The 19,539-nt window shown below is 45.8% G+C and overlaps 1 protein-coding gene across 6 annotated transcripts in view; it reads right to left on the bottom strand.

Moving 5' to 3' along the window:
- Positions 1 to 19,252, bottom strand: part of LOC132874488 (E3 ubiquitin-protein ligase DTX3L-like) — a 41,016-nt gene extending 21,764 nt beyond the window's left edge. The window contains exons 1-10 of one of the 6 annotated variants that reach the window (XM_060910706.1): positions 19,078 to 19,252; positions 18,368 to 18,440; positions 17,969 to 18,046; positions 9,897 to 9,968; positions 9,493 to 9,546; positions 9,314 to 9,391; positions 9,097 to 9,138; positions 2,444 to 2,506; positions 2,244 to 2,303; positions 1,367 to 1,456 (exon numbers count right to left, since the gene is read on the bottom strand). In XM_060910706.1, the coding sequence (XP_060766689.1) occupies positions 1,367 to 1,456; positions 2,244 to 2,303; positions 2,444 to 2,506; positions 9,097 to 9,138; positions 9,314 to 9,391; positions 9,493 to 9,546; positions 9,897 to 9,968; positions 17,969 to 18,046; positions 18,368 to 18,403 (573 nt within the window). In that variant the 5' untranslated portion in view covers positions 18,404 to 18,440; positions 19,078 to 19,252. Of the gene's footprint in view, positions 1 to 1,366; positions 1,457 to 2,243; positions 2,304 to 2,443; positions 2,507 to 9,096; positions 9,139 to 9,313; positions 9,392 to 9,492; positions 9,547 to 9,896; positions 9,969 to 13,201; positions 13,265 to 17,968; positions 18,047 to 18,367; positions 18,441 to 19,077 lie in introns of all 6 variants that reach the window. The other 5 variants (XM_060910707.1, XM_060910708.1, XM_060910709.1 and 2 more) reach the window with 5 other exon arrangements.
- Between the last annotated feature and the right edge of the window lie 287 nt (positions 19,253 to 19,539).

The following is a 19,539-nucleotide window of genomic DNA, read 5'->3' as shown; positions in this document are numbered from 1 at the left end:
AATTTGAGGGTCTAGCCTCACTGAGCTGAAGGGTCGAGCCACTGAGCTTGAGAGTCTAACCCCACTGAGCTTGAGGGTCTCACTAGTGTATAATAATGTCACCATCATCAAAATAATTTTGTCTGATTCAGTCTAAAGTGCCTCCCACAACTCTTTGAGTGACTGCTGGCTTTTCTTATCTTCCTCACCATTAATCTGAGATTGCTGTGTGAAATCTCGCATGGTTTACCTGTTCAGGGATGATTAGTTGTGGTTCCACAAAATTTCCACCTGCATATTACGTATCTAACTAACTACACTGACCTTAAATACAGGAATGTTAAAAGTCGTTGCTATGGCGCTGTAGTTTTTCCATTGGAGTGCTGTTTAATAATATTGTCTCTGAGAACTTTAGGAAGCTCCTTCACCTTCATCATCATTTCTACTTGTGTGAAATCTTCCCAGCCACTGGTGATTTATAATCACACCAAGTGCGATTTGCCCAAGATTTGTCTCTGGACTTTAGATATTATAGAGAACTAGAGTGTCTGAATACTTTTTCCCTGACAAATAATTTTTTAAACATATCTTTGATTATGTTGATGAACTCACCCTTTTTTGTTCAGGTTTATGAGTACAAAGACAAAAGACATTACTGGTCAGATTTACTAAGCAGAACAAATTAGCATGAGGCTGCAATTAAAAAACAAAACAAAAAAACCCACCAACAGGCGTCATCAATTCTGCAGGTGATCTACTAATAATACACAAGTTAATGAACCCAGACAGTCTGTGGCTGACAGACACCTGCGCACTCGGACACTGTTGTACAGATGCTTTTTTTCAGCGTTAAATTACGGCGCAATTAGAAGAAAACTGACAACCGCAAATTTTGCAAATCATGTTACATGATTCATTTAAATATTCTCCTCCCCCAAATTTTGCAATCTGAAAGGGGACATCCTACTAATACATTTGCAATGAGGTCAGCTACAAAAATAACTTTGTCCACGTTTTGTTCGTAAATCTTCCCTACGTGTGTAAATTTCAGTTGGATATATACAGTGGCTGTAACTTAAATAACAAAAATAAGTGTTTTATTTCTTATTTCCCCCTCACTGAAAATTAAATCAAAGGAAACACTGAGATTTTTCTTTAATTTACTTACATTTGGACTGTAAAATGAATAATGAATTAAAATGGACAAAATCAGTGAGAAACATTTTAATATAAACTTTTTGACTTTTTGTTCCTGCATTATTACTAAACTTTATTTAGATATAGATATTTGTATGTTGTTTTTCTGCTCATTTGCTAATAAATGTTCACTCTATATGTACATCATGATTGAGTTCTGACTAAATTCATGACTAAATATTATATTTACCTTCATCTGATTCGCAGGCTCTCCCGTTATGAGGTTTTTTGATCGTTTCCTGTATGTTGTATCAGAACTCTTAGACGCTGATGAAGACATCTAGACAAAAACACACACTGTAAGGCCACACTCCGTAAAATCTACATTAACACTGACCAGGATGTATTATTAATTATTCTATCCACATTCACTGGATATGAGCAATCACACAATCTGATTGGCTACTCTACTACTAGGATATCAGCTCATATACTGTGTGTCGAGAAAAACAAAATGGCGGAGCGCATCAAGTCAGATATATCACTTTATTATCAGCCATTTAAAAGAAACAGAAGTAGTTAAAAGAATAGAGATCCCCCCCCCCCCCCCCAATATCTCCTGTTCCACACTCCACCCCAGTCGGTGGTGGTAATGGGCCTTTAAATTGGTTTTCCAACCACCAAAAAACCCTGAAGAAGAAGAAAATGGTGGAGCGTGTTGCTGAACCAACCAAGGATAAAATAAAAACTCTACTTGAAAACAAAACCCCAAAAAATACAAAAAAAAAAAGCAACCAAATATGGAATGAAAGTATTTGATGGGAAGAACGTATCTTTTATTTTTCAAGAATTATCACATTTTTCACAAATTGCTCCTGTCATTTCACCCATTTGTTTACGTTCTAAGCGGAAATGATTTTGTCGGACGTTTTGTATAAAGTTTTTATTTACTGAATTTGCTAAAAATAAAAATGCTCTGTTTCTCAAAATCCAGTGAATGTGGAGAGAATAAAACAGTTATTCCACTCAATCTCATCGTACATCTCGATGCTACGCGCCTCATCAGCTATCGGCTCATGTACGACTCGCTTTTGTGGAATAACTGTTAAATGTATTGTGATATTAACCTCTGTAACATCTGCAGCAGCGGGATGATTTTTTGCTTCTTCACCTGATTTATTCCAGTCCTGCAAATAAAAATATCGTATAACACACACTGTCTGTGAATCTAACAATACCATCAAGAACAAACAGTAAAAACTTACACTCACTAAAGTTAGTGTTCAACCTGATAATACTGATGATTCTTTAAGAAACTGATATTAACCTGTGAAGCAGAAGAGAGGCGTGCCCAATCCTCCAATGGCTTCTGATCCAATGTATCCGGATCCTGTAATATAAAACAAAATGCAGAATTTTATATGGAAAATTCTGTGCAAATTGGAAAGTGCATTTGCTTTGCTTTCAGTATCTGGTGTGACCCCCTTGAGCAGCAATAACTGCAACTAAACGTTTGCGGTAACTGTTGATCAGTCCTGCACACCGGCTTGGAGGAATTTTAGCCCGTTCCTCCGTACAGAACAGCTTCAACTCTGGGATGTTGGTGGGTTTCCTCACATGAACTGCTTGCTTCAGGTCCTTCCACAACATTTCCATTGGATTAAGGTCAGGACTTTGACTTGGCCATTCCAAAACATTCACTTTATTTTTCTTTAACCATTCTTTGGTAGAACGACTTGCCTGCTTAGGGTCGTTGTCTTGCTGCATGACCCACCTTCTCTTGAGATTCAGTTCATGGACAGATGTCCTGACATTTTCCTTTAGAATTTGCTGCTATAATTCAGAATTCATTGTTCCATCAATGATGGCAAGCCGTCCTGGCCCAGATGCAGCAAAACAGGCCCAAACCATGATACCACCACCACCATGTTTCACAGATGGGATAAGGTTCTTATGCTGGAATGCAGTGTGTGGCAGCGGGGGCATGGTCAAGCGTCGGTCTGTGAATGGAGGGCGGAGTCAGGGAAGGTAAGTGGTAGAATCACTGCACCTGATGGGAATTAACCTGTGTTTGTGTGTCTTCCCCAGTGACTGCACCGTATAAGAGGAGAGGGAGAGCAGAGGAAGGGAACTCTCCCCCAACCAGAACACTTGTGTGCGTGTGTGCCTGGGAGAGTAAATGTATAATGCTGAAAAGTGAAGAATAAAAGAGGTTTTTGAGAACTCCGTTCTGGCCTGCCGTGCTTCTGTGCTCCACCCACCTGGTCTGATTTTACAGTGGCGCTGAAACCTGGGAACGGAGTGCAGAAGGGAACAGCCCCATGGAGTCCTCCCCCTTCAAGGACCTGATCCATGCCCTTGCCACGGCCCAACAGAGCCAGCACCAGGTGCTGATCACCCTCCGGAAGGAGCAGGAACAACGGTTCGAAGCCCTGGTGCTGGCGCAGCAGGAAGATCGCCAGGCATTCTGACACCTGCTCGCGTCGGCGGGGTCCATGATCACCACCGCTGCAGACCCTCCCCACCTCACCCTAACGAAGATGGGGCCGCATGATGACCCTGAAGCCTTCCTCGCTCTTTTTGAGCAGGCAGCAGAGGCGTGGGGTTGGCCAGTGGAACAGTGCACGGCGCGCCTCCTCCCCCTGCTAACGGGAGAGGCACAGCTGGCTGTGCTACAGCTCCCCGCCAACAGCCGGCTGGTCTACGCGGACCTCTGCAGGGCCGTCCTCCAACGTGTTGGTCGCACCCTGGAACAGCAATGGCAGCGCTTCCGTGCACTGTGCCTGGAGGAGGTCGGCCGGCTGTTCATGTTTGGCCAGCAACTCCGGGACGCCTGCCGGCGGTGGCTGAGGGCCGACAACCGCTAAGCCAAGGGAATCATTGACCTGGTGGTGCTGGAACAATTCGTTGCCCGACTTCTGGAAGGAACAGCAGAGTGGGTCCAGTGCCATCGCCCGGCATCGCTGGATCAGGCCATCGAGCTGGCGGAGGACCATATGGCGGCCGTTCCAATGGCAGGACAGTGTGTCTCCTCTTCTCCCCTCTCTTTCTCTCTCTCTCTCTCCCTCTGCTCCTCATCCTCGACCCATTCCCCCACCGCAGAGGTGGGGGCCGGCTCCACCCCAGCCGGCCCGCCGCACCCACGGTGCCCTATCGTTTCCTACTTCCTTGTCTGTGTCTTCTCCCCCTCAGGTGAGTGATGTCCGGAACACCAGTGCAGAGGGAGAGCCTGGGCCAGTATGCTGGCGCTGCGGGGAACCAGGGCACCTCCAGCATCAGTGCTTGGCAATGGAGGTGGGCGCGGTGGTCCGGATCCCCGATGCGCCAGGAACCGACCTCGATCGGGCCGGAGCGTATCGCATACCGGTGAGTATCCAAGGGGATACGTATCAGGAGTTGGTGGACTCCGGCTGTAATCAGACCTCAATTCACCATAGCCTGGTGCAAGACGAGGCATTGGGGAGAGCACAATTGGTGAAGCTGTTGTGTGTGCATGGGGATGTTCACAACTACCCTTTAGTGTCGGTCCACATTCTATTTCAAGGGGAAAAATTTAGAGTAAAGGTGGCAATTAATCCTCGCCTTACCCACTCGATAATTCTGGGGACTGATTGGCTGGGATTTAGGGAATTAATGACGCATTTAGTGAAGAGTGGGGCCTGCCATAGTTTAGCGAGGGGAGGTTCCAGAGTGGCATTGGCAGGAGCAGCTGTCACAGAGCTGTCTACGTCATCACTGCGTCAGAGTGAGGAGCAGCCTGCTCCTCCTCCCTCTCTCGGGGATTCCCTTGCGGATTTCCCGTTAGAGCAGTCGCGAGACGAGACTCTGCGGCATGCGTTTGACCAAGTAAGAGTAATCGATGGTCAAACTCTCCAGCCAAACGCCACACCATCCTTCCCCTATTTTTCCATTATTAAGGATAGATTATACCGAGTGACGCAGGACACTCAGACTAAGGAACCGATAACACAGCTTTTAATCCCAAAGAGCCACTGGGAATTTATATTCCAGGCGGCTCACTTTAATCCCATGGCCGGACACTTGGGGCAGGATAAGACACTAGCCCGAATAATGGCCCGGTTCTATTGGCCAGGGATTCGCGGCGATGTCCGTAGGTGGTGTACGGTGTGCTGCGAATGCCAGTTAGTAAATCCCGTGGCCATTCCAAAAGCGCCTCTGCGCCCTCTGCCATTAATCAAGACCCCGTTTGAAAGAATTGGGATGGATCTCGTCGGGCCATTAGATCGGTCAGCACAAGGATATCGCTTCATTTTAGTTCTGGTGGACTATGCAACGCGATATCCGGAAGCAGTGCCTCTTCGCAATATCTCAGCACGTAGTACTGCAGAAGCACTCTTCCGCATCATCTCCCGAGTCGGAATCCCCAAAGAGATTCTGACTGATCAAGGCACTACGTTTATGTCACGCACACTGCGCGAACTGTATAGGTTACTGGGAATTAAGCCTATCTGCACCAGCGTTTATCACCCACAAACGGATGGCTTAGTTGAATGGTTTAATCGCACCCTCAAGAATATAATTAGAAAATTTGTAAACGAAGACGCACACAACTGGGATAAATGGCTCGAGCCTTCGCAATGCGAGAGGTCCCGCAAGTCTCCATGGGGTTCTTCCTGTTCGAATTATTATACGGGCGTAAGCCACGTGGCATTCTTGATGTGCTACGTGAAAATTGGGAGGAGGGAACTTCAACCAGTAAAAACGAAATTCAATATGTTATCGACCTGCGCGCCAAACTCCACACACTCACGCACCTAACCCAGGAGAATTTGTGGCAGGCCCAAGAACGTCAAGTCCGTCTGTATGACAGGGGCACGTGCCTTAGGGAATTCACAGCAGGAGATAAAGTACTCGTGTTGTTGCCCATGTCGAGCTCCAAATTGATCGCCAGGTGGCAAGGACCCTTTGAGGTCACACGGCGAGTCGGGGATGTTGACTATGAGGTGAGGCGAACGGACAGGGGTGGGGCGTTACAGATTTACCACCTCAATCTGCTAAAATACTGGAACGAGGAGGTCCCCGTGGCGTTGGTCTCGGTGGTTCCAGAGAAAGCAGAGCTAGGGCCGGAGGTTCAAAAAGGAAAACTGACATCGCCTACCGCTCTGGTCCCCTGTGGAGACCACCTCTCCCTGACCCAGCTCACGGAGGTCACCCAGTTGCAGACGGAATTTTCTGACGTGTTCTCGCCCCTGCCCGGCTGCACCCACCTCATAGAACACCACATTGAGATGCCCCCGGGGGTAGTAGTGCGCAGCTGCCCTTACAGACTGCCCGAACACAAAAAAAAGGTGGTTCGGGAAGAACTTGAGGCCATGCTCAAAATGGGCATCGTCAAGGAGTCCCACAGTGACTGGAGAAGCCCGGTGGTCTTGGTTCCCAAGGCTGACGGGTCGGTCTGGTTCTGTGTGGACTATAGAAAAGTCAACGCGGTGTCTAAATTTGACGCGTACCCAATGCCTCGTATTGATGAGTTGCTCGATCGACTAGGCACGGCTCGTTTTTATTCGACACTAGATTTGACAAAGGGATATTGGCAGATCCCCTTGACTCCTCTATCCCGAGAGAAAACGGCCTTTTCCACACCGTTTGGCTTACACCAGGTCATCACACTTCCTTTTGGGCTGTTTGGGGCGCCCGCTACGTCCCAGCAGCTTATGGACAGGGTCCTCCGCCCCCACACCACCTACTTGGATCTCATCTCATTATCTCTAGCCGCTTTATCCTTCTACAGGGTCGCAGGCAAGCTGGAGCCTATCCCAGCTGACTATGGGCGAAAGGCGGGGTACACCCTGGACAAGTCGCCAGGTCATCACAGGGCTGACACATAGACACAGACAACCATTCACACTCACATTCACACCTACGGTCAATTTAGAGTCACCAGTTAACCTAACCTGCATGTCTTTGGACTGTGGGGGAAACCGGAGCACCCGGAGGAAACCCACGCAGACACGGGGAGAACATGCAAACTCCGCACAGAAAGGCCCTCGCCGGCCCCGGGGCTCAAACCCAGGACCTTCTTGCTGTGAGGCGACAGCGCTAACCACTACACCACCGTGCCGCCACCTACTTAGATGATATTATTATTTTCAGTAATGACTGGCCGCGGTGCACGGTGGTGTAGTGGTTAGCGCTGTCGCCTCACAGCAAGAAGGTCCGGGTTCGAGCCCCGTGGCCGGCGAGGGCCTTTCTGTGTGGAGTTTGCATGTTCTCCCCGTGTCCGCGTGGGTTTCCTCCGGGTGCTCCGGTTTCCCCCACAGTCCAAAGACATGCAGGTTAGGTTAACTGGTGACTCTAAATTGACCGTAGGTGTGAATGTGAGTGTGAATGGTTGCCTGTGTCTATGTGTCAGCCCTGTGATGACCTGGCGACTTGTCCAGGGTGTACCCCGCCTTTCGCCCGTAGTCAGCTGGGATAGGCTCCAGCTCGCCTGCGACCCTGTAGAACAGGATAAAGTGGCTAGAGATAATGAGATGAGATGAGACTGGCCGCGGCACTTAGAACACCTAAGGACCATCCTTAGGTCGCTGAGGCAAGCAGGTCTCACAGCCAACCCGAAGAAGTGTGCAATTGGGCGGGTGGAAGTACAGTATCTGGGTTTCCACTTGGGCAATGGGCAGATGCGTCCCCAAATTAATAAGACAGCAGCAATTGTGGCCTGCCCAAGACCAAAAATGGGGTGAGACAGTTCCTGGGGCTGGCTGGCTACTATCGTAGGTTTATACCTAATTATTCAGATGTCACCAGCCCGCTGACTGATCTCACTAAAAAGGGAGCACCAGATCTGGTCCAGTGGACGGAGCAATGCCAGCGGGCTTTCTCTGAGGTAAAGGCTGCACTGTGTGGGGGGGCCACTGTTACACTACCCTGACTTTTCTCTCCCCTTTATTTTGCAGACAGGCGCATCAGACAGAGGGCTGGGGGCTGTTCTGTCCCAGGAGGTGGAGGGGGAGGAACGTCCCATGCTGTACATCAGCCGGAAGCTGTCGGTGCGCGAGGGCAGGTACAGCACAATAGAAAAGGAATGCCTCGCCATCAAGTGGGCGGTCCTCGCCCTCCGCTACTACCTGCTGGGACACCCTTTCACCCTCTGTTCAGATCACGCGACCCTGCAGTGGCTCCACCACATGAAGGATGCCAACGCGCGGATCACCCGTTGGTATCTGGCACTCCAGCCGTTTAAATTCGAGGTGGTCCACAGGCCAGGGGCACAGATGGTCATGGCGAATTTCCTCTCCCATCGGGGGGGGGGGAGTCGACTGCAGGCCGGACAGTTCCCCGGCCTGAGTCGGATGGTGGGGATATGTGGCAGTGGGGGCGTGGTCAAGCGTCGGTCTGTGAATGGAGGGCAGAGTCAGGGAAGGTAAGTGGTAAAATCACTGTACCTGATGGGAATTAACTTGTGTTTGTGTGTCTTCCCCAGTGACCGCACCCTATAAGAGGAGAGTAAGGGAGCTCTCCCCCAACCAGAACACCTGTGTGTATGCGTGTGTGCCTGGGAGAGTAAATGTATAACGCTGAAAAGCGAAGTATAAAAGAGGTTTTTGAGAACTCAGTTCTGGCCTGCCGTGCTTCTGTGCTCCACCCACCTGGTATGATTTTACAGTGTTTTCCTTTCTCCAAACATAACGCTTCTCATTTAAACCAAAAAGTTCTATTTTGGTCTCATCCATCCACAAAACATTTTTCCAATAGCCTTCTGGCTTGTCCACATGATCTTTAGCAAACTGCAGATGAGCAGCAATGTTCTTTTTGGAGAGCAGTGGCTTTCTCCTTGCAACCCTGCCATGCACACCATTGTTGTTCAGTGTTCTCCTGATGGTGGACTCATGAACATTAACATTAGCCAATGTGAGAAAGGCCTTCAGTTGCTTAGAAGTTACCCTGGGGTCCTTACACTCTCTAAAGTTAGTGTTCAACCTGATAATACTGATGATTCTTTAAGAAACTGATATTAACCTGTGAAGCAGAAGAGAGGCGTGCCTGATCCTCTGATGGCTTCTGATCCGATGTATCCATGTAATATAAAACAAAATACAGAATTTTATATGGAAAATTCTGTGCAAATTGGAAAGTGAAATATTAGTATTTTGTGTCTCAGGTTTAATAAACATTTTGCCAGTGAAAATGTTCACTTTCTGATATTTAGCGTGTGTTAAATTTGATTCAGCAGTACCTGGTCTTGCAACGCTCCCATGTTGGAAGAGTCTGGCTTTTGTCCCGCAGTAAGATTATTAGAGGTTGTTGGCAACATCTACAACAAAACAGACATCTGAGGTCAGAGTTTATTCAAAGGATCACTGATTTAAAACAGACAGCATCAATGACAAAATGAGAAACATTCTGAGACTAAACCTGAGCAGCAGGTGGAACATCAAGATTAGCTCCTGGACCTGCTGTAGCTGAGTCCTGTAATAAATAATACAAAAAAGATGTTATGTGAAACACACAATTTTTTCCATCTTTGTTTTATACATAAATAACAATCAGACACAAAAGTAGGAACTACATAAACAAGAATGTAGATAAAAATAATCACTAAATTAAACATTAATGTGAAAAAGAATCTCGAATGCAGTCTTTTGTGAGATCGATGTTCCATGGTACAATTTACTTTTAGTCATTTTTAGCAATTCCAACTTGTTAAACATAAACCAAGCATTATTTAATGGTATCATGGTAAAGTCATAAAATCAACCATTTATACTGTAACAGAACAAATCCTAATGAGAGCTGATTCTGAAAATAAAGAAATGAACCTGATGCAGGTTTTGTTGGTCAGAGTGTTGGTGAGAAGGTTGTGCAGGAACAACAAGGGGGGCAAATGACCGCTGGAAGAAATATTATAAATAATAAAAATATGTTGGACTCTGGGCGGCATGGTGGTGTAGTGGTTAGCGCTGTCGCCTCACAGCAAGAAGGTCCGGGTTCGAGCCCCGTGGCCGGCGAGGGCCTTTCTGTGCGGAGTTTGCATGTTCTCCCCGTGTCCGCGTGGGTTTCCTCCGGGTGCTCCGGTTTCCCCCACAGTCCAAAGACATGCAGGTTAGGTTAACTGGTGACTCTAAATTGAGCGTAGGTGTGAATGTGAGTGTGAATGGTTGTCTGTGTCTATGTGTCAGCCCTGTGATGACCTGGCGACTTGTCCAGGGTGAACCCCGCCTTTCACCCGTAGTCAGCTGGGATAGGATCCAGCTTGCCTGCGACCCTGTAGAACAGGATAAAGCGGCTACAGATAATGAGATGAGATGAGATTTTGGACTCTGAAATGATTAATCTCTGATTATTCTGGAGCAGGGGTCGGCAACCTTTGAGACATTGAGTGCCACTTTTGATTTTCTAATCATTGAGTGTGCCACCATCAACAACAATGGTAAAATGACGCGTAAAAATGATGTAAAAGTACATTTTCCAACAAATTTGGAATTTTATTATAGGCCTAGGCCAACTGACAAACATGGGTATTCCTGAAGGAAATAGATTGACTGCAGTCTCAAACAAAAACAGTAGACAACAACAACAAAAACATGTTTGCCTTCAGTGGTTAACAGATTACTTTTTACCCCAGCACAGAACTGATAGTTGGATTTATATTCTGCATTTTTTTGTAAGAACGTGTCAACTTCTCTGTCTCTGTTCTCTGCTGAGGAGGACCCATACACTGTGTGTGTGTGTGTGTGTGTGTGTGTGAGAGAGAGAGAGAGAGAGAGAGAAATTGTAATCTTTTTAAACATCTTAAAAATCTTATGAATGAAAAGAAACCTCTCATAAATAATTTTAACAAAGGCAAGTAAGACAGAATGCCTAGCAAACAAAACGGCCAAACATTTTTAAGGAAAAAGCAACTTATTTAACTTTGACTCTCAATCATAGGCTATGCCTCCAGTAACTTGCCTACCAGTCAATGTGATCCCTGTCCTTGCTTTTCTTGGCTGAGCTTTTTTATCTGGGGTTCGTAGTTTGTCACTTTTAATTGTAAACAGGTCTCAGAATGATCCGTCGTCAAACGACTGCGGGTGGTGCTGAGCACATTTTTCATGTGCGAAAATACCTGCTCACACAGGTACGTTGATCCAAAAACAGACAAGAGGGCCAATGCGATGTTTTTGAGACAGCTGAACTTCTCCGGTGTAGATGTCCAGCATGCGAGGATGCAGGCTCCATACTGTTGCACAGTGCTGGACTCCAACTGCTTGCGCAGCTCTGCGAACTTCGTCACCCACAGTGATGAGCTCTTCAATTCGATCAGCTGCATCTCCATGCCCTGTACATCCATCCAACCGAACAGCTCTGTGTCCAGGTCGTGCTCATCAAAGCTGTCAGGCTTGATCAAAAAATCGAACATCGGACCGTAGCGTTTAAAATCCACAAAGCGGGCAGTGAACTCCGCCTCTAGTTCCCGCATGTATTCAGCTATTTCTGTGGTGCTGATGTTGCGTTGTGTGGACAACTCCCTCAAGTGTCCGAAGTAGCGAAAGGTTGAGGACGCAATGTCACGTGAGAATACCGCAAGTTTGGCAACAAAAGCAGTCCACGTTTCAAACATGTCCAAAACAGTTTGTCCTGCGCCTTGCAGTTTGACATTAAGCTCGTTGAGGTGCCCAGTGATGTCCGCAAGAAATGCGAGTTTAACAATCCACCCCTCGTCCTCCAGTTGCGGATAATGTTGGCCCTTCTCTGCCAAAAACACCTTGATTGCATCGATGCAACTGACAAATCGCTGTAAAACTTTCCCGCAGCTCAGCCATCTCACCGCTGAGTGGAGAGGGAGATCTGTGTACGTGCTGTCCATTTCTTCCAGCAGGGATCGAAACTGTCGGTGTGTCAGTGCCGATCGTTTGATGAGGAAGTTGATAACCTTTGCCACCGTAGCCATAACACCATTGAGATCTGAATTTGACATTTTTGCACACAAATTTTCCTGGTGAATTATACAGTGGAGCTTCATTACGGGGTGCCCGACCTTTTCCTCAATAAGTTTGACGGCTCCCTTCTGCCTCCCAACCATGGAGGGAGCGCCGTCTGTCGTTATTGCAAAAATCTTCGCCATGTCAACCCCTCTCTCATCAAAATGTTGCGCAATCACCGTAGCTACGTCCTCACCTTTAGTTGTGTCCGGCATAGGTTTCAAACAGCAGAGCTCCTCTCTCACTGATGACTTGGATTCGTCACAGTATCTTGCCATGACAGCTAATCGTGGAATGTCATTCACGTCCACACTCTCATCAAGAGCTAGGCTGAAAATCTTTGCATTATTCAGTCCTTCTGTTTGCTGATATCGGACATCGTTAGCCATTTCATCGACACGTCGCTGAATTGTTCTAGCGGACGTGGGCATGTCCTTTATTCGATTTTTAATGGTGTCTTTGTTGGGCAAGTCCTCAAAAAGTCTCTCTGCGCAACTCAGAAAGGCCTCCTTTGTATATTCACCATCAGTGAATGGCTTTCCATGTTTAGCAATGCAGTTAGCCAGATTGTAACTGGCTTCTGTGACAAGGTCTTTGGTGTTGGCAAACGTTTTAAGAGAACTTGACTGTTTCCCATAACTAGCCACGGCACGTTTGAGGGATTCGGCTCTATCGGCAGCGTCTTTATAGTTCTTCTCATGTTTTGTCTCGAAATGTCTTTTAACACTTGAGGTGCGACATACAACGTTTTCACAGCACAATGTACATACAGCACGGTCTTTCACACAAACGAAACCAAATTCCTCTGTCCAGAAAGGCTGAAATAGCCGCGCTTTAGATTTTTTAGCCGGGGGCTCTGTCATCTTCTCTGCATTTGTAACGTAACATTATCAGTGCTAACTTTGACTTTGAGTTCTGGGAAAATGGGCGGGATCTCTGCGGAGAGCGCTGTAGAGCGAATGTTATTGGAGGATCGCACTGTCACTCAGTGCTCGTTGCTTTTTTTTTTTTGCTTGATTTTTTTTTTTTTGCTTCGGTTCTGCGTGCCAGTGGTTATGACGCCGCGTGCCACCAGTGGCACGCGTGCCATAGGTTGCCGACCCCTGTTCTGGAGGATTATATAAATAATAATGGAGTATCAGATTTGAACAGTCACTCACTGCTTGATTTCCACTGCTCAATGATGACCCTGAGTTTTGGTCAACATCCATTTCTTCAGCGTCCTGTGAAAGATAGAGCATTAGTGTTCATGCGTGCCTCATGAGCCCAGTCCATAAATTAATATTAAGCTTAAAGACCGTATTCAGAGTCAGCAATGTAAGTCCAAAAGTTAGATAAATATTGTTCAACCCCAATTCCAAAAAAGTTGGGATGCTGTGTAAACTGTAAATAAAAAAAAGAATGCAATAATTGGCAAATCATGGCAACCTGATATTTAATTGAAAATAGTACAAAGACAACATATCGAATGTTGAAACTGAGAAATTGTATTGTGTTTTTTGAAAAATAAATGCTCATTTTGAATTTGATGTCAGCAACACGTTTCAGAAAAGTTGGGACGGGACAACAAAAGACTGGAAAAGTTGTGTAATGGTAAAAAAAACTAATTAGGTTAATTGGCAACAGGTCAGTAAGATGATTGGGTATAAAAAGACCCTCCTAGAGAGGTGGAGTCTCTCAGAAGTAAAGATGGGGCGGGGTTCACCGCTCTGTGAAAGACTGCGTGGGCAAACAGTGCAACAATTTAAGAATAATGTTCCTCAATGTAAAACTGCACAGAATTTGGGGATCACATCATTTATGGAACAGCCTTCCAAGTAGTGTTCGGGAATCAGACACAGTCTCAGTGTTTAAGTCTCGGCTGAAAACATATCTGTTTAGTCAAGCCTTTTGTTAATGGTGTTTATGAGGTAAAGGAGTAGATCTGGAGGATCCTCAGACAGAGTGTGTTGGTAAACTGGGATGTATGGATGCTGTCAGTCCCCACTCGCTTGCTCACTCAAGTTTGTTGACGGTGTAGTGGCTGCTGCTTTATGTCCCGGGGCTCCTCATGCCTGTGTTACCTTCTGGCTCTCCCCTTTTAGTTATGCTGTCAGAGTTAGTTGACAGCATAGTTAACCCTACTCAGTGCAATATGTACAGTGGTGCTTGAAAGTTTGTGAACCCTTTAGAATTTTCTATATTTCTGCATAAATCTGACCTAAAACATCATCGGATTTTCACACAAGTCCTAAAGGTAGATAAAGAGAACCCAGTTAAACAAATGAGACAAAAATATTATACTTGGTAATTTATTTATTGAGGAAAATGATCCAATATTACATATCTGTGAGTGGCAAAAGTATGTGAACCTCTAGGATGAGCAGTTAATTTGAAGGTGAAATTAGAGTCAGGTGTTTTCAATCAATGAGATGACAATCAGGTGTGAGTGAGCACCCTGTTTTATTTAAAGAATAGGGATCTATCAAAGTCTGATCTTCACAACACATGTTTGTGGAAGTGTATCATGGCACGAACAAAGGAGATTTCTGAGGACCTCAGAAAAAGTGTTACTGATGCTCATCAGGCTGGAAAACGTTACAAAACCATCTCTAAAGAGTTTGGACTCCACCAATCCACAGACAGACAGACTGTGTACAAATGGAGGAAACTCAAGACCATTGTTACCCTCCCCAGGAGTGGGCGACCAACAAAGATCACTCCAAGAGCAAGATGTGTAATAGTCGGCGAGGTCACAAAGGACCCCAGAGTAACTTCTAAGCAACTGAAGGCCTCTCTCACATTGGCTAATGTTAATGTTCATGAGTCCACCATCAGGAAAACACTGAACAACAATGGTGTGCATGGCAGGGCTGCAAGGAGAAAGCCACTGCTCTCCAAAAAGAACATTGCTGCTTGTCTACAGTCTGCTAAAGATCATGTGGACAAGCCAGAAGGCTATTGGACAAATGTTTTGTGGACGGATGAGACCAAAATTGAACTTTTTGATTTAAATGAGAAGTGTTATGTTTGGAGAAAGGAAAACACTGCATTCCAGCATAAGAACCTTATCCCATCTGTGAAACATGGTGGTGGTAGTATCATGGTTTGGGCCTGTTTTGCTGCATCTGGGCCAGGATGGCTTGCCATCATTGATGGAACAATGAATTCTGAATTATACCAGCGAATTCTAAAGGAAAATGTCAGGACATCTGTCCATGAACTGAATCTCAAGAGAAGGTGGGTCATGCAGCAAGACAACGGCCCTAAGCACACAAGTCGTTCTACCAAAGAATGGTTAAAGAAGAATAAAGTGAATGTTTTGGAATGTCCAAGTCAAAGTCCTGACCTTAATCCAATCAAAATGTTGTGGAAGGACCTGAAGTGAGTAGTTCATGTGAGGAAACCCACCAACATCCCAGAGTTGAAGCTGTTCTGTATGGAGGAACGGGCTAAAATTCCTCCAAGCCGGTGTACAGGACTGATCAACAGTTACTGGAAACGTTTAGTTGCAGTTATCGCTGCACAAGGGGGTCACACCAGATACTGAAAGCAAAGGTTCACATACTTTTGCCACTCACAGATATGCAATATTGGATTATTTTCCTCAATAAATAAATGACTAAGTGTAATATTTTTGTCTCATTTGTTTAACTGGGTTCTCTTTATCTACTTTTAGGACTTGTGTGAAAATCTGATGATGTTTTAGGTCATATTTATGCAGAAATATAGAACATTCTAAAGGGTTCACAGACTTTCAAGCACCACTGTATACTGCTCCTACTTATTCAGGTGACATTAGGCATACTTAACCTGTGTTTTCTCTCTCTCTCCCCTCCCCCCCAAAAAAATCTGTCCCTCTTTGTTACATGTCAATCCTGAGATCGAGATGATGAACCTCTTCTGCTCCTTGGACCTGGCTATTCTGTATATTGGGGAAACAAAACAACCGCTTCACAGGCGCATGGCTCAACACAGGAGAGCCAGTTCCTCAGGCCAGGACTCTGCTGTCTATCTTCATCTTAACAATAAAGGACACTCATTTCAGGATTGCAACGTACAAATTTTAGCCAGAGAGGATCATTGATATGAGCGAGGAGTTAAAGAAGCCATTTTTGTCAACCTGGAACGGCCATCACTGAACAGAGTTGGGGGGTCTAAGACATCATTTATCAGCCGCCTACAATGCAGTCCTTGGCACACTTCCCAGACAACTGAGGCCAAGTTTACATTAGACCGTATCTGTCTCGTTTTCTTCGCGGATGCACTGTCCATTTACATTAAAACGCCTGGAAACGCCGGGAAACGGGAATCCGCCAGGGTTCACGTATTCAGTCCAGATCGTGTCTGGTCCGGTGCTGTGTAAACATTGAGAATACGCAGATACGCTGTGCTGAGCTCTAGCTGGCGTCGTCATTGGACAACGTCACTGTGACATCCACCTTCCTGATTCGCTGGCGTTGGTCATGTGACACGACTGCTGAAAAACGGGGCGGACTTCCGCCTTGTATCACCTTTCATTAAAGAGTATAAAAGTATGAAAATACTGCAAATACTGATGCAAATACTGCCCATTGTGTAGTTATGATTGTCTTTAGGCTTGCCATCCTTCCATTTGCAAGTGGTAAGTGACGCGCATGCCCGACATGCACTGGGATCACACACACAGCGTCTCAGTCCCGAATCACTGCTCGTGCGCTTCACTCGCGCGCTGTGTGAGCTGCGCAGGGCCGGAGTGCGCACCCTCCAGAGGGCACTCGCTGTTCAGGGCGGAGTGATTTGGAGCACAGGATGCCTGCGGAGCCGAGCGTATCTGTGTATTGGCGTTGCTGTGTGCACGTGAATTGTGTATTGGCGTTGCTGTGTGAACACTAATCGTTTTAAAAACATTAATCTGATGATCCGCTGATACGGTCTAATGTAAACCCCACCTGAATGCACACCAAAACCCAGCTGTTTTCAGTGACTCACAGGAGGACAGAGAGAACCAACAACCCATTGATCACCCCAACAACTCTCTAGGCCGTTCACACCCAGCCCCCAGTGACCCACATCAACAGGAGGACTCAACCACACCTTAGGATTGCTTTTCATCCATGAGAGGATAAATACCTGATACTCCCTATTAGTCAGACAGAACTGAAGAAGCCTTTCGGATGAGAAGTGAAACGTCTTCAAGTCCAGTTGCTCTCTTTTACCACCCACAGTTTACTATGACCTGGATGACTGAGAATATTCACAGACATCCAGTGAATGGGGATAGATTTTAATTTCCCTGAGGGAACCCTCCCAAAGGGATCAATAAAGTTATATCTAATCTAGTCTAATCTAGAAAAAAATATATGTATGTGTATTCATGGTCATTGTGTGTTGGATGTATTTACAGCCAAAACTTAAATTTCAGAGTGACACCCCCCTGTTCATTCCCGTAACCACACTGCGGTCACAGGGAGGCATGAGAGATGCTGACATAGCCACTCATCTCTCATGTCTTTTCTCTGGGCTTGGATTGCTTGGTGGCGCCCATCTCCTCTCCAAGCATATTCACACCTACGCTCAATTTAGAGTCACCAGTTAACCTAACCTGCATGTCTTTGGACTGTGGGGGAAACCGGAGCACCCGGAGGAAACCCACGTGGACAGCATGCAAACTCCGCACAGAAAGGCCCTCGCCGGCCATGGGGCTCGAACCCAGAACCTTCTTGCTGTGAGGCGACAGCGCTAACCACTACACCACCGTGCCGCCCCAGAGTGACACACTGTGTTTAAATCAAAATGGCGGACATCTCACTCGAGACATTAATGCTTTCAGGTTGTTAGTAAATGTCCACACAAACATGCATCAATTTAAATAGACATCATTAGTATTGATTAGATGTGATTAGTATAGATTAGTCATGATTAGTATTGATGAGGCAGGAATGCTGTTGTCTAATTCTTTAAATAACCTGTGTGGCTTTGGCAGTGCTGGATTGTGTCGATGGTTCGTCTTCACTTCGGTTTCTGAACCGACTCGGATTTTGTGTCTGAAAAAGTGGGTTGATGATGTGATCTTTACTATAAAATGCAAACATGTACAAGTTTAATATCATGCAGTAAATTACAGTGAAATAGATAAAGAACATTTTCTCTGTATTTAACCATAAAACTTGAACTTTTTATGGTTCCATTTTACACAAATGTTTTTAGTTCCCTGCCCTTCTGTGTGCTATTGCTTTGTGTTTGGATCACTTTCAGTGCCCTGTTCGTGTCGGTGTCTATTTCACTCTTATACTGTTTAAACACATTTAATACAATAAGGAAAGATAAAGTTTAAAATAAGTTTATATTATTAAAGGGATACTTGCATCAGTTGAATTTTGGACCTCCATCGGCTCGTGCATGACTAATGAAAGTTTATTTCCACTTCTAGCTTCAGATCTGGAATCAAAATCATTTAAAAGAAATCAATCCATTTCCTGATTTTCCACCATTTTCTTTATGATGGTGTGTGTTACTGATTAAACTCTCGGAAAACTGTTCAGAGGAGGAGTGTAAGAGAACTTTACACACATCATCAAGCAATTAAGGACAAAAGGCATGCTGTCCAACTCCATTCCATCAGCAGGATGAGGAAGTGTTCAGGATCTAACAAGAAAACAGAAGCAGGATCTCTTCCTGATCACTGTGTCCAGCTTTACTGACCTGCACACTCTCTCTTTCTGTCTCACATTCATTATTAACACTAAAGCTTTTGATTATATCTTTATATTCCTCTGGATTCGTTTGATTTGTTAGTCGGTGTTTATCTGCGACAGCAGTTACTTTCGTTTTCTCTTTGCTGACGGAAGCAGCTGTTACTCGATGATTGTTTGATGAAAGCTGGAGTTAAAATGCTGTCGGAGTCTCATGAGAACTGAATAATAATCACACGAGTGTGAGAGAGTTAAAGCTTTAAATCCCCTCGTAGTTTCTGAAACTGATCTCCTGCAGCTCAGTCTTTACTTTTCGCCATGTTAATGAGGCGCCTGAACACTGACAGGCTTTACAGCAGGCAGAGGGAGGGTAAGGTACTTACAGCAGGCGAGTGAGGGGCTCTCAGGGTCCTTCAGGGTCTCGGAGTGTCTCTCGGTGTCTCTCGGTGTCTCCTCTCTGCTTTACTCACTTCACATTTCACACAAAACGAAACTGAAAGCACTTGTTATTGAGTTCTGCAGTGGGCGGGGCTTCATGTGCTGTGGAGTTGTGGGTTTAATCAGCTGGGTTCAGTGATCGTCTCATTGACTGTAGGTGCGAATGTGAGCGTGGGTTCAGTGATCGTCTCATTGACTGTAGGTGTGAATGTGAGCGTGGGTTCAGTGATCGTCTCATTGACTGTAGGTGCGAATGTGAGCGTGGGTTCAGTGATCGTCTCATTGACTGTAGGTGTGAATGTGAGCGTGGGTTCAGTGATCGTCTCATTGACTGTAGGTGTGAATGTGAGCGTGGGTTCAGTGATCGTCTCATTGGCCGTAGGTGTGAATGTGAGCGTGGGTTCAGT

The sequence above is a fragment of the Neoarius graeffei genome, chromosome 26 (assembly GCF_027579695.1).
Source record: "Neoarius graeffei isolate fNeoGra1 chromosome 26, fNeoGra1.pri, whole genome shotgun sequence".
Taxonomy (NCBI): Eukaryota; Metazoa; Chordata; class Actinopteri; order Siluriformes; family Ariidae; genus Neoarius; species Neoarius graeffei.
The sequence above is the reverse complement of the archived record's forward strand: the minus strand, read 5'-3'. Positions and strand labels throughout refer to the sequence as shown.